Here is an 18,253-nt window from a genome sequence, read left to right as displayed (position 1 = left end):
CGACGTCTCTGTAGAGTCAGAGGGGTCAAATCCTGGAATAGAGCAAGTTCTGCCCCATTGTGGATAATCGGGTGGTCTCTGCCAAATTTCATCAGGGCCTCTTTCGTTTGGTAGGAAAGGAATCTGATGAGTACATCCCTGGGACGCCGGTCATCCGCCCGTTTGGCGCGAAGCGCTCTATGCGCCCGCTCAATATGCCATAGATGATCGGGGATATTAGGAAGAAGTGGCTTGAAAATCCCCAAGACCACATCGCTCAGGGATCCTTCCCCCTCCTGCTCCGGCAGTCCTCGAAGGCGGATATTGTTGCGCCGCGATCGATTCCCAAGATCGTCGATTGCATGGCTTGCAAGGGATAGCTGAGAGGTTAGGTGGTTGATTTGGGCAGCTGCAGCGTTATGGGCCACGACAGTGGACTCCATCCGCCGCTCAAGCGTCTCCGTTCTCACCCCTAAAGCCTGGATCTCAGCTTTAACTTCGGCTGTGTTGCGGACCATCTCGGTAGCCAGGTAGCTGCGGACTTCAGCCAGCTTTGCCAGGATCTGACTAGTGTCGGATTCTGCAGACCCCATAGCTCCTCCGCTCGCTGGGCTCGAGGGCGAACGGGGTGTGCCCGGGCCCTCTCGTCCGCCATCTTGAGTGCTCGACCTCATGGCGCGAGAGGCCGCGAACATATCGGGTACTGAGACCGTCTCCGTTGATTTTTTCTTTTGGTTTCGGGGAGCCCTTTTGTCCATCGTATTTCCCCCACCTGGTATCGTAGTTTCAAAGGTCAGTCTCCGCTAATGTAGGCTATTGGCACCGTGGCTGCAGCAGAGCTCTACCCAGACACGTCCAGCTCGCTCAGCTGCAAACCACGCCCCCCGAGAGTACTCTTTTCTATGACACAAACACAAGATGTATAATGCTTACCTAGATGTTTAATAATAATAATAATCTCCTAAATGTGACATATTTATTAAAAGGAAATACCATACATAGCGTAGTAGTAACTGGAATAACAGTAACTCCCACACTTAGACTAATCAGAAATCTATACTAATGATATACTTACAAGAGACAGGAAAATCAAAACAAAAATAAACCCAAAACTAAGCAGCTGAAGGCATGTGTTGCACTGGCAAATGGGGATTTTTGAAAAACTGACATCCTGATATGTTTAAACTAGGTTTCGTTATGCACGCTATAAACCACTGCCTCTCAAGAGAGAGCTTAGATCAGAACTAAAAGGGAGGACAGAGGCTGAACCCTACTGGCCGGACCTGTTCAAAAAGTGTTTTGGTGAGCATAAAATAAAAGTACAGTCTGCTAAAACAATATCCAATCCTTCTGCTGTACAGGACAGAAGAAAAAAGGTTGCTATGGAATGGGCTGCTCTTTTTGTACCAACATAAGAATATCTTTTCTACTGTGAGTGGACAGAGCTATCCTATCCTTTAATGCAATCAGGGAATTATTTTTTTTTGTTTATTAACCATTGTTTTTTTGTATACCAAAAGCTTGGAGGTAAATTGTGCTAGAAACAAAATCCAAAAAAGTCATTATTTTACATATCAACACTTACAGAAATTTTCTTTATTCCCTTATTTTATTCAACCAACTGAAAGTTATTTTCAAAAAACAAACAAAAATACTTTACATTAATATATCAAAATAGTTTAAGCTAAGCTTAAGACCATCACAGTTTTAATCGTAATCTGTGCTGCTGCATTGATGCAACCTTTTAATAACTCGGCAAACAATTAATCTAATGTTGGTAGACATAAATGGAAGACAAGAAGATAAGGTGAGAGATGCAAGACCTTTTTCTGAAATCATTTGAAACTGTTAGGGTATCTCTTGAAATATTCAGTAGCCATGAGTGTAATAACAAGTCGGCATCTCAACAGAAATGGAACACTGCTGCTTTCACAGTTATGGTGCATCTAGATAGACAACCAGCATTCTTCTCTCTGAAGGCAGACCTATGTCTGAGTGCGACTTGATGTTTCAGTGCCAACGCTCAGGATTGAACTGTCATTGGGGTTTATATCTGGTACATCAATGTCCTTGCTCCAATCTTGGTTCAAATCTTCGAAATCCCACTGCAAAAAAGGTGAAAATTTAGAGATTATTTGCTTCCATGTTATACTATTATATATAATTTAGAAAGCACAAACATAAAATAATTATTACACCAAGTTAATGCACACAGAAATACTTGCAAATGGAGACCAAAATTGGAACAATCTAAAAAATAAAAAACATAGTGCAGACTGAATAAATAAATAAGCGATAATCCCAAATAGGATAACAATCCAAGGATAGAGAGCCGTCCGAGGCTCTATATAAAAGGCTCCAGGATGCCTATTAAGGTTAACACGATATTCTTGGAGAGAACCAGGAGGAAACCTCTATAGAATGAATTAAACTTTATTCAATTATTAAAATATAAGGGACAAATAAGCAGTGGATAAAAGTATAAAAAGAACAATAGGGCCTAAAAAAAACCCCCACAGCAAACAAGTATATAAAAGAATCCCAAAATAATGTCACCAGCAAAGACATTTCAACTCCTTCTGAAGTCTTCTTCAGTGCTGTAGTGTCCTTCTTGTGATCCGAATATACCGCCAGAATCAGAATCCAAGCCGACACAGCTGCATATCTCTTTATTCCAGGAGGAGTTGAAACACATTTCCTGGGGGCGTGGCTTGGCGCCGGCCGAGAATGGCCGCCTAATCCTTGCGCTCCGCTCCTGCACAACGAACTCGCACAATCTGGCACCCATGGGACGCACCAGACGAACCCAAATGACCCCCTCCACTCCAAGAACGCAAGGGAACAACCCGCACCCCTCGATCAGAAGTTACCTCCACACTCCGGGTGACTTCCTCTCACAGGATGAGGCCTCCAATATGGCGCCCTCCAAACCAGGCTCCGTGATGTCGAAAGACGGCCCCAGCACAAGAGGCAGTATGACTTCCAATTAAAGGAAGACATTATGAGGAAAGCCCGCGCAGAATGATCCTGGAGGCACGAGGGACAGGTGGTGGAGCTATACAACGACCTCTCCCACCTCACCCTACAGGCCCGACTGGCACTGAGGCCCATAACCGCCGCGCTGCAAGAGGCCCAAATTCGATATCGATGGCAATTCCCCTTTGCCCTCACAGCCCGACGGGACAACTCTGAAGCCACAATCCGAACACCGCAAGATATCCAGGCCTTTCAAGAGGCCAATACAAACCATTGTGTGGAAATCTATTCACAAACCGGACTTTACATAGGACCTGAGGTCATGCGTTTAGACTAGAAGAAAGAAGATTTCATCTAAGGCAAAGGAAAGGTTTTTTTACTGTAAGAACAATCAGGATGTGGAATTCTCTGCCTGAAGAAGTGGTTTTATCAGAGTCCATACAGATGTTCAAACAGCTACTAGATGCATAATTGCAAAAACAGAATATTCAAGGATATAATAATATGTAATAACTGCTTTATCCAAGGATAAATCTGACTGCCATTCTGGGGTCAAGAAGGAATTATTTTCCTAGGATAATTCCTAGGAATTATTTTCCTAGCAAAATTGGAAGTGCTTCAAACTGTTTTTTTTTTGCCTTCTTTTGGATCAAAAGCAAAAAACATATGTGAGGAAGGCTGAACTTGATGGACGCAAGTCTCTTTTCAGCTATGTTACTATGTAACTATGTAAATCCCCATCCCGGACTGGACCAACTGCCCGGTGAATGAACGCTCTGCAGGAAGACCAGTTCGCCGCAACATCCAACAAGGCCCAGACACCAACTACACCCCTCCCCAGCAAGCAGAACCTGAGGAATAAAGAGGGTACTACCTACTCTCTACCACTCAATGCCTATCCCTCACCACCCCCAAACTTTTTAATTTTTTCTCACCCCTTTCTCGCTTTTACTACAAGATTTCTTGGATACCGCCCACCCACCCACCCGGGGACTGCGTGCAACTGCACCCCACAGCCTCGCACTATTGGACATCACCCTGTTCCCCCACCTACCCTGGACAGTCCCGAATATTCTCCAGCTGGCTAAATGGGCCCTGCAACTCAGGCCTCCGACACGCCACACCGAGCACCCCTAGACGATCCACCACCCTGCCCACGCTCCCCATGGTGGGCTGGGCTACAAACGCCCGGCGACTACGCTCCAACCTTACATTGGAGCCATCCTCCCGCAAACTTCTGAGGACTGCTGCTTTAACATCGCTTTGAACGCCCACCAGGAGACTACTGTGGGGGAAAGTGACCAACTGTGCAAGTATAACTCAGGGGACCGTAACCACTACAGACACACCACCAGCCGCACACACCCCATGAGACAGCACACACAGAGACAACAACCAACTCACGCTTCGATACATAAGCTTACACCAGCACGACACATAGCCACTCACCACACTTCCACGAAAACATAGGGGCGCTGACACCAGAGGGACGGGACACCAGAACCCTGCTTCACAATGGTCACAGTGTTAAACTGCTAATGATATTTATCTGTGTCTTAAACCATGTACTTTATTGTAAATGTAACATATGCCCTTACAATAGCTCAAGGATTGTTAACCGCTAAAATGCACCGAGCCCTGCCTGACGAGCCCTTCAGACGACTGGAACATCACCGTACCACGACGGGCGACTGAGCCGACGTCAGGGGGGGCAGACAGATCACGCAGAAACATTTAGTCACATATTACCAGGATTGACCACACATAGCAGCGGTCCCATGACCATGATTGAGACTTCTTGACTCCCACACAAAACAAACAAGGGATGGGCACGCTGACATAAGACACACCTCTATCTACACGAGACAGCCTAAGCTAACACAGAGACGAGAAAAAAGAGACAAATATACATACATGATTTTTTTCTTCTCTTTCCCTTCCCCCTTCTCCTCTCTCATACCGGACTGGTTACCTTCAGGCCAGGTGTGATCCACACGACGCACACTCTTGTCGACCGACACTGGAGGGCCCTCACACCACATGGGCATGTTTAAACCGTTTAAAATGTCTGAATTGTTTGAAATGTTACCCAAGTTCTTCTTGCTAATGCTAATGCTAAATGTTATACTGTCATATCATGATGTTCCCCCTTTGCCCCGTTCAACTTTCACCTCGCTCACCCCCCGGTACGCACCATAAAGGGGCCAAAACGGACCCACGCTACACAGACCGTTTTTTTTTTCTTTTTTTTGTTTTGTTCCTTTTTATGGTCCTACTCTTCATGGGTGCCACATTACCTTACACCGCAGAGCTACTGGGCAGCAGGAGACGGATGAGGACCGACTGTGACTCACCGCCCATCGAGAAGTCACTAGTGGGTGACCGGCTCTCCCCCAACACCACCAACCCCATGGGTTCACAGTCCCTAGACTTCCACCTTCCAGCGGCACATTACCCCTAACTACTGTCGCCTCCGCGACTCAACCACACTCACTGCCCCACAAACTTCACTACACCGTCCCCTACCCTCCTCTCCCACAACACCGCCTAATTCAGGCCCGAGGGGGACCTGGTGACATGGGTTCGCCCCCCCCCCCCACTCCCCAGGCGCGGGCAGAAGCGACAGCAACAACATCAACCTCTACACGATCAATGCGAGGGGCCTCAACTCCCCACACAAACGGGCCAAAGCCCTGCGTGAGATCAAAGCACTAGGGGTATCGATCGCCTTCTTCCAGGAAACCCACTTCCACGCGCCCCAGGCTCCTAAGTTCTCCAACAGATACTACCCCACCGGGCACTTCGCACACAACCCCTTGAACAAATCCAAGGGAGTGGCCATACTGCTCTCGGCGGACACTCAGTTCCAACTGGAAGCGGAGATAAAGGACGCTGAAGGCCTTTTTCTTAAAGGGAAAATCGGTGACTCCAGAATCACACTGGCGAACTTATACCTCCCGAACAAGGGCCAGAAGCAGTTCCTGTCATATGCCCTGAGAACCCTGGAAACATTTGGAGAAGGAACCATCATAATCGGAGGGGACTTCAATGCCCCCCTGGACCCCAGAACGGACACATCAAAAGGTACCTCCACGATATCGGACCATGTCCTTCGGGGCATGAGGACTCTTCTCTCAGACCACCAACTCGCAGATTGCTGGCGCATTCTCCACCATGCGGACAGGGACTACACCTACTATTCGACACCACACAGATCCTACTCGAGAATAGACTACTTCTTCACTCAACACAGAGACCTAGACACACTGATATCTGCCCGCATAGCGCCCATGACCTGGTCGGACCACGCACCATCGAAAATCCCAGGCCCTACAGATCGCAATGGACGTGGAAACTAAACAAATCCCTCTTGGAGGACCCACTAATACAAACAGAAATACGCACCGCCTTAGAGCACTACTTCCTCACCAACAAGCCACCTGACTGCACTCCGCCCACCATCTGGGAAGCACACAAGTGCGTCATCAGAGGGATTCTCATTAAACACGGCACCCGCCTGAAAAGACAGCGCGCGCAAGAAATCACACACCTAGTCGACCAGGTGACCCAACTGGAAGCGCGACACAAGCGCACCCTCGACGACGCTGTGGCGAAACCGACCTCGCCACGTGTTCTTGGAGGGGGCTGATTGCCCGCCTCTTGCCTTTGGACTATGGACCAGACTTTATGGGAATGTGATACCCCAGATAGCCATACCATGGAGCCTATTCATATAATGAAAGACTATGGGAAAGACTTTAGCTCCATGGCAATTGTACTGTGTGAGTAGGATCTGCGCGCTATTCGGTAGTTTTGTGCGCGCAGATCCCAGCTATCTGGGGATAGGTGAAATGTCTGTGTGTTATGTGTAAATGTGACTTTATGTATTTTAAAGTGTTTTATGTTGTTTTGCAACCATGTGGTTAATGGAGTCTGCCTTTAGTCCTGGGTAATTGGATTACTTCTCCAATTAACTCCAGGGCAGAAGGGAGGAAACCAGGGTGCATTGTGGGGATGTTTTTCTGCCAGCCAGAAAGGAACAAAAGATACTTTTAGTAACTTTTGAACCCCTGGTTGGATTCATGCCATTTTTTATATGTTGTTCCCCTGAATGGATTGATTGTGGATATGTATTTTTATGTGAATGTGATGTATGGTTTTAAAGTTATGAAAGTTGTGTAAAAGTATATTTTACACTGTATGCATAATGGGATTATGTGTCACACTAAGGGGAGGGGATGTGTGGGAGGTAACATCTATGTCATTGGTTCTTTTATGCCTCCCCCTGGGTGTGGCCTGTATGTGTGAGTTGGAAATAAAAGCCAGGCTGGATGAGCCAGTCCAGAGTTCCTGTTTTACCCTCAAAGTGATGTGTCGTCTCATTATTGGGGGGAAGGATTTATTGTATGCTGTTCCAGTTGACTGCTAGGAGTACAAGCCTATTCGTATGGTTCCTATTCAATGGTCTACAGCATTCATATGCTTGGGAGAATTTAAAAGGTTTCTCGGATTCGGTGATTGTGGTGTCTGCCAGAGTGCTTGGAGTCCTCAGGAAGCACTAGGAGCATCCTTTAACGGAGGTACCAAGTCGGGGTGCCAGGCGATCCGTTACAGACGCTACCTACAAACAACTTCTGGAAGCCAAAGCGGAACTCAACACATGCCTAACATCAAAGATTCAATTCCAGTTCCAACTCGCAAAGAAAACTTTCTATGAATTCGGGAACAAGAGCAGCAAATTGCTCGCAAGGGCACTGAGAGCATGGAGGCAAAAGAGCCATGTCCAACGGATCTCCCTGACGGGAAAATCCCTGCTTACACCGAAAGCTAAAGCGGAGGGATTCAGACAATATTACTCCTCACTGTATAGCCTGCCCCCGAACGCGAGACCGTAGCAGAAGAGACCTTCATAGCACGCCAGAAAGCATATATCACGCAAAATGTGACATCTAAGCTCCCGTCTCGAACCATATCCGCCCTAGAGGAAGACATCACGAGCGAAGAATTATGCTTAGCCATTAAAAAGGCCAAACAGGTTAAGAGCCCAGGACCGGACAGATACACGGCGAAAGATGTTCGCAGACGTTCTCACCCCACACTTGCTTACCCTCTATAACTCCATCCAAAACGGAGGCTCACTGGACCCCAACTCGCTTCGAGCCCATGTTGTGATAATACGAAAAGAAGGCAAGGACCCGTCCTCATGCTCTAGCAATCAACCGATCTCCCTGCTGAACACCGATCTCAAATTGTTTGCCAAGATCCTGGCCCTACGCATCTAACCGCTACTGCCAGACCTCATCCACCCCTACCAGGTGGGATTCGTAGAGGGACGAGAGGCCAGGGACAACACCATCAAGGCACTCAACCTGATCCACGCGGCAAGACAGGGGCCCTCACCCGCCCTACTGGTCTCAACGGACGTGGAAGAAGGCATTCAACAGGGTCGACTGGTCTTTCCTGCTGTACACACTGGAGCACCTTGGGATGGGACCGCACATGATGGCATTGATATCGGCCCTATACACCAACCCGACTGCTTGAGTACAAGTAAACGGAATCCTCTCAGACCCATTTGAGATTAAAAACGGCACGAGACAGGGCTGCCCACTGTCGCCCCTGCTCTTTGTCATCAGCCTGGAGCCGTTTCTCAACGCCGTTAGAACTCAACCCGACATCTCAGGAATCAGAGGCAGCTGGGGAGTCAGCAAAGTCTCCGCATATGCAGATGACCTCCTGTTCACTATAACCAACCCAGCACACTCCCTCAGGGAACTGATGCAGCAATTCGACATGTACGGCACATTGTCGAACTTAAAAATTAACTTCACAAAATCTGAAATCCTCAACGTGGGATGCCCCCAAACGCTGGTGACCAGGCTACAGAACGACTTCCCCTTCCACTGGTGCACAGAGGCGATCAAATACCTGGGGACCTGGCTATCGGCGGACCTCACGGACACCTTCCGCATCAATTTCCCTCCCCTCCTCGACCAGATAAAAAAGGACTTGGACTCTTGGCACCTTCCCCACATCACATGGCTAGGGAGGATCAGTGTACTTAAAATGAATATACTCCCACGTCTCTTATACCTCTTGCAAACCCTACCAATACACATCCCCAAATCCTTCCTCGCACAAACTCGTAAGACAATGGCAGACTATGTGTGGCACCGTAGAAGAGCGAGACTGAACTTCGCCCCCCTCACCAAACCCAAGCTACACGGGGGTCTGGGACTGCCGGACCTGGCAAAATATCGGCAGGCCGTCCACCTCCAACGGCTGATAGAATGGACACATAACCCGAAAGACAAGCTTTGGATCCCGATAGAGGCGAGCTTCTCGCGGACGCCTCTCTCTCTCCTCCCGTGGCTACCAAAAGCCATGATAGGCGAACTGCCGAAGCAACACCCAACTCTGAATGCCACAATGATCATCTGGAGGAGACTGGCACTACATAAGGACATGGCCCCGGAGCTCTCACCCCTTTGCCCCATATCACACAACCCACGATTCCCTCCGGCGGCGGATCCCCACTACACCATGGCACTGGGACTACCGACCCCCTGCAGGCTGAAGGACTTGTACAAACAGGGCACGATCACGCCCCTGGGAGACCTGGTCCCGAACACTCCGCTTCAAATACCATCAATTGACGAGGTTCCTGAAGACCATGCCTGGGCTGGACTCAGCAGCTCGAGAGCTCTACCTTCGAGACTGTGTGCACGAACCACCCAATCCCACTGCACGCAATTTCGTTTCTCTACCGCTTGCAAATTACGCCTCCCACCGATGCACCCCTCCCCTACTTCACTAGATACTGGGAAAGGGACCTAGGACACACATTATCTGCGGAGCAATGGACCACAGTGTTTACACTCATACACAAAGCCTCAATAGCCACCAAATTCCAGGTAACTGGATATAAAATGCTCTTGCACTGGTACAGTACACCTGAGAAACTATCTGTAATGACAGCCACCTGCGACCCAGAATGCTTGAGATACGGGAGGAAACTGGGATCCCTCTTCCACATCTGGTGGACATGCCCACTCATCAAACCCTTCTGGGAGGCGATTACTTAAATATACACGTAGAATTTTAATATATATGCATTTATAGGTATTTAATTTCTACGTGTATACTAATGTAATCTTTTATGTAATTATATGTATTTATCTATATATATATATATATATATATATATATATTTGCGGTTATTTGCATTTTATATATAGATAGATATATACAGAATGTCATTCTAAGTGTATTTTGTTACCAATATATATATATATTAATAACAAAATACAGTTAGAATGAAATTACATATGGATATATAATTTATATAAAATTTTGTTTCAATATTTTATTTATTAATTTTATTTATTTATTATTGTAATTATACGTATTTATATGTATAATATATGTGTATATATCTATTATATATATAATATATGTATATTATATATATATATGTAACGTCATTCTAAGTGTATTTTAATACTAATATATGTACTTATATTAGTATTAAAATACACTATGTATGACGTTAAATATATATAATATACATATATATTACATATATAATATATATACACACATCTATTATATATATATATATATATATATATATATATATAAAAATATTTATTTTATTTTATAACATGTTTAATTTTGTTTAATTAACATGTAGCCGAGTGTGTGTCATGCCACCCTGCGGCCTGTGGGCCAGGACTCTGCCTCCGCTAGTGTGTCCCACAGAGGAACGACTGCAAGGGATTGAGGTGGGTTGTTGAAGTCGCTGTGTTGTCGGCGGGCCCCTAACGGGTTTTTCCCTTGCTTGTGCCTTTACAGTATGCTGGGTAGGAGCTCGTTGTGGTTGTCGGGCCGAGGCTTATGTAGGTTGTGCCGCACAGGATGACCGGGCTTTCGGCGACTTGACAGTGTTTGAGGCACTTGCTTCCGCTTACCCCCTTTGGCACAATGTCAGGATTCTCGGGTTTTGTCATAGCTTTGCCGTGCTGCAGGTACGGGTGGAGTGGTGCTGCCGTAGCTGATCTCTGTTTACTGCGCTGGAGTTGGGCAGGTGGGATAGGAGTGTTGGAGTGTTGGATGTGCTGGCTATGTGGGTCCAAAAATCTTGGCTTAACTTTTCAAATCTGGCTTTGAAGCCCTGTGCCCAGTACAGGCTATCTAGATTTGCTTGTTGCCGTGAAGGCCTCCGCATGGCGGCCATCTATAATCCACCAGGCAGTCTGAGACTCTGCCGATTGCAGGCTATTTCGGTAAGTGGTGTGCCCAGTGGGGACCGGGATATCCCCCACCGGTCCAGAGGGGGGGGAGGGGGGGGGGGGGGGGGAGAAATGGGATGTCTGTGGTTGTTCTTCAGGATGCGTAGTCCCCAGCAGGAGATCGCCCGCCTCTCCCAGCCGTCAGGCCCGCAGTCCTGGTAGGCCGCATGGCCAGAAGGTAAAGTACGCCTTCAGGAGCTGGTAATTTGGGATCCGCAATATCCCTGTAGTTTAAGGTGCTTGTCAAGCAAAATTCTGATCCTTCTGCCAGTTCTTTGTGTAGGTTTAGTCGATTTAAAGTTTGTGCTGGCAGGTGCTCTCTGTAAACATGTCTGGTCAACTTGCAGGTCAGGTCCTGCCCCCCAGCTGACACTTTTACCAACAGATCCCTAATAATGCACTTCTGAATCGCATTTGACTTAGTTCGAGGGCATATGTGATGGAAGCATCATATTGGAAAAAGCCATATTGGTCCTTTACCAACACTTACTCATAGGGGACAAGACCGCAAAAACAACCTCCAAACGACGTTGGGAGGGTTTTCTTGGCAAAACCTCCACTGAGGCACAGTAGAAGAAAGTATTGATCCTAAACCATAAGAGCTCGATCAGCTCAAGATATCAGAAAACTAACTATAAATTGCTATCAACGTGGTATCCAATGCCTTCCCTTGCATAGGATATTTCCAAACACACCCCCAACATGCTGGAGATGTGACAATGACATGGGAACGATAGAACACATTTGGTGGAGTTACCCTAAATTGTGCCATTCTGGATGATGAATGATTAGAGAGGCGCTGACGGATATCTTTGGGGAACCGCAACTTTTCGCGGAACAGGTACTGACCTCACAGCGGCTCCGATATGGGCATAGAGAAAATCCACCCAGAGACACCTCCTTAATGCGGCATAGTCTCTGATACCTGCCCTCTGGAAACCCAAGGGAAAAGTGGCTAGGGCGGGTGGAGAATATACAGGCAGCGGAAGCAGCTCAGACGGGACTGCAAGGTAACAGTGACAAACACGCTTAGAGATGGCGACCTTGGTTCATATACATGGCCGACAGGTTGGGGACTAGAGAGGAGGATGCCGCGTCTGTGGTAGACTCAACTTAAGCAGTGAAGAAGATATGCAAACTTGACACTTACTGGCACAAATTTCCACATGTTTATTGCCTAACCGAATCTGTACCTATTACAGTATGCGTATACTGCCATTACTCCCCCACCCCTCTCTGCCCCCCCCCCTTTTTTCCTCTCTTTTTTTCTCCTCTAATTATGTTGACTCTTCACTCTGTTTCTCAGAGACACCTCTACTCGATATACATCTCTCCTCGTCATTATGGGGAGGGACAACTGCAGACCACACATGTACATGTGGGGTGTAGTGACATAGTTGGTATGCACTGAAAGAAATTATCCAGGCGTTAAAGCCGCAGGCAGTTTTAATTAAACAAAAAAGAACAGCAACGTTTCAACCTACTGTGATGTCTTTGTCAAGTCTCATAGTAGGTCGAAACGTTGCTGTTCTTTTTTTGTTTCATTAAAACTGCCTGCGGCTTTAACACCTTGAGTGCCTGGAGAATTTCTTTCATTGCCTTGTCGTTGTGGGATTGGTGGTCCTGCTCCGGAGCACCAGGTGGCTGCTGGAATGGAGTGCGGCTCCTACCATCACTTTTGCAACATAGTTGGTATGCACAACCAAATGAATCGAAGAGCGATAGAGACTCACAATATTAATCTTCCATACGTTATCATAATCTTTCGCTAGTTTTACTACTGTTAACTATTCACCCCTGGTACACTTAGGGGTATTGTCATAATAATAGTGGCACATATACCAGAGCCTCAGGTATTTTCGCAAGGAAAACTCACTTGCTTGGTTCTAATTGATGTAACTTAAAAACATTGTTTACTAATATGACACTGTTATTCTATGACTGAACGCTATTGCAATGTTCGAGATCTGCGTGTCTCTTTATATTAATCTCTGATTCATCTTTACATTTTCTGAAAAATCAATAAACCGATTTAAAAAATATATATATTATATTGAAGTTTAAAGATAGAAGATGCCACTGGGAAGGTCAGCCACAGAGTTATAAATAACACCCTTAAAATTACATATGTATGAAAGGTATCATGACAATCTTCTATAATGCTCATAATACCCTCAGCCCTAAACTCGTTAATGGAAACTGAAGCCATAAAGTTTGTGGTTTTAAAGTGTCCTGAACAAATGTTGGAATGATCTTCGAATATTTTCCATTGGAGCATGCCAAAGAGGGGCATTCATAAGACAGCCTGCAAAGTATATGACACTTTGTATGTAGAGAATGTTAGCAGACACACCGTGCAAATTAATAGTCTCACTAAATCTACAGCATGAAATAATGGTAACTGAGGACTTGGCTGTGTGTTGGTTTTCCACTGCAGATATGTATTAAAGGGACACTATAGTCACCAAACAACTGTAGCATAGTTTTTGTGTATAGATCATGCCTCTGCAGTCTCACTTCTAAATTATGTGCCATTTAGGAGTTAAATCACTTTTGTTTCTGTTTATGCAGCCCTAGCCACACCACCCGTAGCTGTGACTCACACAGCCAGCATGAACACAAAATGGTTTCATTTTCAATCAGATGCAACTTACTTTAAATGTTTTTATCTCCTGCTCTGTAAATTGAACTTTAAGTACATACAGGAGGCTCCTGCAAGTGATAAGAAATTCTAAATGTAACAGACTTTGCAATAAAAGAAGTGCAAACATTAGATGAAAGTTACAGGAAGTGTTTAGGAAGGCAGTGTAAGTCACATGCATGGAGGTGTTACTATGGCTGCATAAACAAAGTGATTTAAATCCTAAATGGCATAGAATTGAGCAGTGACGCTGCAGGGGCATAATCTATACACCCTTTAACGGTAAATCAAACTCAAGTAGCAGAACACAAGTAATGCGACTAACGTGTTGATTAAGAAAGCAACCAGTATGTGATTTCATATATATATATTCATCTAACTAATGTGAATGTATCCACATTATAAGCGCCGTGCTCCTTCCTTGCGTGTATTATTTACCACAAATCTTCTACATCAGAGGCTAAGATGGATAAATCCTTTTTAACCGAAGTTTACTAATCATCATTTACTGCATACTTCAAACAGTATGAAAATCAAGGCCCAATAATGTAGATATCACATAATCCAGTAAAGGCATGGCAACCCTTTACAGAAATAGTAATTGTCATGAATGAGGTAGTAAAGCATATATAAACTGTATAAGCATGGATCGCTATTTGCGATTTAAGCAGCCATACAGTTGCACAGAAGGAAGCTTTCACTAATTAGGTCCTAGGAGAAATCAGTGGATATATTTACTTTAGAACAATCAATGCAGTAATTTGTATGGTATCGGATTCTAGCCTCTAGAGGCAATTTAGGATTTCCCCTTCACCATCCACAGGCAAAAAAAAGTTCAAACAAAGGACAAGCGGACAATAATGCTGGATATTATTTACACATAAATGTAATGCTCCATACACAGTGCAGAATATAGGCTCTGAATTTAACTTTGGATACGGAGTTTTAATATTCTGTAGAGCTTAATTCCCCTTGTGCTGTGGCACATTGTTAAACTGAAAAGTGATTGCTCCTGGCATCTAAATCTTTTAAATTTGATTTGCTGCAATTAGAAAATCCAAAGATTAATTAAACAGATTGACTCTGATACTACATATACTTAACAAATGTACTAAGAGGCAAAGCATACTCAAGTGAAGCTATACATACTACTGTATTATAATACATGTTTCAATGGTGTGTTGGAGGTTAACCATTTGTGTGCCAGAACAGCACATAATGTAGATCAAAGCATTGTACTGGTCAGCTCATAGGCACTCAGGTGGTTAACAGCAGCTTCAGGCCCCCTCCACAATATAGCCAGAGTGATCAAAAGACTTACAGAATGTCCAAGGGATCCAACATATGCCAGCTCTCAACCCAACCAGAAAATTAAAAAGGTGCATTCTCACGTAACCAGCCAGCATAGATTTCCTGAGGGCATCACCACTGGCAAATATCAGTAACCTTATAGTACATGGTCCTACAGGACACTACTTGTTCAAATATTTATATGAACAGTAAGATAAAAAAAAAAAGTTGGATAAAAATCAAATAATTCTATAAAATTAATATAAAAAAATAGGTTGCTAAATCAGGCCACTGCAAGCTATTTGTGGCATGCGAGATGTGTGCAATAGCTCAATTCTGTGTAACAAAAGTCTCATGGTATTACTATGGAAATAGGTATACGTTATCAAGCATGGGACTTTTTTTTTTTTAATTTGACAATTTTTATTTTTATTGTTAACGGGGGGGGGGGGGGGGGGGATACAGAAAGGAAAAGGGTTAGGCATAATTGAGACATTATTGACCATTGACATTTGTTAAGTTTAACGATTATTGTATATGCAACTGTACAGAGTAGGGTGGATTCGTTATTAGTCGGCAACATAGTTTCACAAAATGTGTGGGCCTGTCAGGCTTGGTTAGAGTTGGTGTATGGTAGTGGGTCTCGGTTAGTGGAGGGCAGGAAGGTATCCCATGCCTTACTCATTATCGTATGCCGTTGTAAGTTCGCTTATTTATGGGGCGGGAGGAGGGAGAGGAGTGGAGATAAAAGCAAAGAGAGGAATGGGTGGGGGTGGGGGGTAGCAGCAGAGTGTGAGAGTGCATAGCTGGCTACGTGGCGTGTCGTGCCTGTGATTGACTATATGTCGGGTGTATGTTTCGTATTGCCCTGGGGTGTGGTGATGTAGTTCCAGTCAAGGAAATTATGTGCTTGGTTCTGATGTGAGCTGGTCTTGTACGTTAGAGGGTTCTAGTTGGGTATTGTCCCATAGTTCCCATGCTTTTTGCCAGTAGATGTTTCCCTGTTTTCTCTTCCGTGCCATAATTTCGTAGGTTTTGGTATTGTTTATCACTGTGATGCATTGGTTTATCGTCGGAATGGTTGTTTTCTTCCATTGGCGACTAATGAGTGTAAGAGCAGCAATTATGATGTGGTACATTAAGTATCGAAGATGCAGGTGTGGCATTTGCGGTAGCAGGAGGAGTAAAAATGTCTCTGGCGAGGCGTTGAGGCACACTCCGGTGCAGTGTTGTATTAGGCTTGCGACTTGGGGCCAGAAACTTCCAAGTGACGGGCATTGCCACCATATATGTATCATGGTACCCCTGTGGGCAGTGCACCTCCAGCATGTGTCTGACGCATCCGGATAGCTGTGTTTAAGTCTGGTGGGCACTAGGTACCATCTGTACAGTATTTTACGTGCGAGTTCTGTGTGAGTTGTAGAGAGGGTCATTTTCTTGTGAGCTCGGTAGATGTATTGCCATTGTTCATCGTTGAGTTGGTAACCGAAGTCTTGTTCCCATGCTATTTTGAAGGATGGCGGTTTTATCTGAGGTTGTACATGCTCTGAGGCGTATATCGTGGAGATAAGTTTTGTTGCTGGTTTAGCTTTTGTACATATTTGTAGTAGGGTTATCCAGTGTGCGTTCACCCTGTCAGAGTATGGGGAGTCGGGCTGAGCTTGAGTCCAGGATTTCAATTGTCTGTAGGAGAAGGTCGCAGTACTTGGTAGTTTGAATTCCGCTTGGAGGGATGGTAGCGGTTTAAGGTCATTACTCTGCATTATTTGCGACATAGTTACCACTCCGTGCCTATGCCAGAGTTTGTGGTTGAAGTCTGGGATTAGGAGCCGTAGCGCTTCCAATGGGAGTGCCGGGGAGAGTGTCGCTGTTGCCCCCATCCTCTTTCGATATGTATCCCATATGGATAGGGTTATTGCCGTTGTGGGCAGTAATTCAGAAGTTTTTGGCCTATTCTGTTTTGGTAGCCATGCCAGGAGGGGTATGGAAAGTCCCTGCGCGCGTGATTTCTCTATTTCAGCCCATGCCGGTAGGTCATGTCGGTGTGCGAGTGTGATAAGGGGTGCAACGTGGGCGGCTTTATAGTAACCTTCGATATCAGGGAGGCCCATACCTCCTTGCGTGGTGGGTCTATATAAGGTCGTTCTGGCTACGCTCGTTTTTTTGTGGTCCCATATGTAGTTGGTCAGGGTAGTCTGTAGGTCCATGAGGTATTGCTTTGGCAGTTTGATTGGGAGTGTGCGGAATAAATACTGAATTTTTGGCATTACTATCATTTTTATCGCTGCTATTCGACCTGTCCAAGATATGTATTTGCTTTTCCAGCTTTGCAAGAGGTTTTTGATTTCCGTGTGCAGCTTTACATAGTTTGCTTTATGTAGTGTATTTGCGGTGGGTGTGAGGTTGACCCTTAGGAATTTGATGTAGTCTTGTCTCCAGTCGTAGTTGAAATTTGATTGTAAGTTTCTTAAGGCGGGGGTTGGGATATTTATTCCTAGTGCTAGGGTCTTTGCAATATTTAATTTGCAATAAGAGCAGAGACTGTATTGGGAGAGGAGTTTGTGGAAGTTGGGCAGCGAGATATGTGGCTGTTCAAGGGTTAGGAGTATATCATCCGCGAAAAGGGACATTTTGTATTCTGCGTCACGTATCTTAATCCCATGAATGTCAGGGTGCTCCCTGATTAATTGGGCTAGGGGTTCTAATGCAAGGATGTAAAGCAGCGGGGAGAGTGGGCAGCCTTGCCTTGAGCCATTGGAGATATCAAACGGTTTAGATATGAATCCCCCATTCACCACTCTGGCCGTTGGGGGAAGAGTATAGGGCAGTAACTAGCGATATAAACTGAGTCGGAAAGTCAAATTTTCGTAGGACTGAGAGTAAAAAGGGCCAGTTTAGCCTATCAAAGGCCTTTTCTGCGTCTAGTGATAGTAGAACGCAGGGGGTTGATTGGTGTTGTATCTCATATAGTATGTTTAGGGTTTTCCTCGTGCCATCTGAGCCCTGTCTGCCCCCTACAAACCCCACTTGGTCATCCCCTATGATCGTTGGGATTATACGTGTGAGCCTATTCGAG

The 18,253-nt window shown here is 45.4% G+C and overlaps 1 protein-coding gene across 1 annotated transcript in view; it reads right to left on the bottom strand.

The window, feature by feature from the left end:
- Positions 1–1,673: 1,673 nt before the first annotated feature.
- The window catches only part of TMEM44 (transmembrane protein 44), a 57,401-nt gene continuing 40,821 nt past the window's right edge, over positions 1,674–18,253 (bottom strand). The window contains exon 10 of the mRNA XM_063441069.1: positions 1,674–2,084. Within this exon, the coding sequence (XP_063297139.1) occupies positions 1,965–2,084 (120 nt within the window). The 3' untranslated portion in view covers positions 1,674–1,964. The remainder of the gene's footprint in view (positions 2,085–18,253) is intronic.

This window comes from Pelobates fuscus, chromosome 2 (genome assembly GCF_036172605.1).
Source record: "Pelobates fuscus isolate aPelFus1 chromosome 2, aPelFus1.pri, whole genome shotgun sequence".
NCBI lineage: Eukaryota > Metazoa > Chordata > Amphibia > Anura > Pelobatidae > Pelobates > Pelobates fuscus.
The sequence above is the reverse complement of the archived record's forward strand: the minus strand, read 5'-3'. Positions and strand labels throughout refer to the sequence as shown.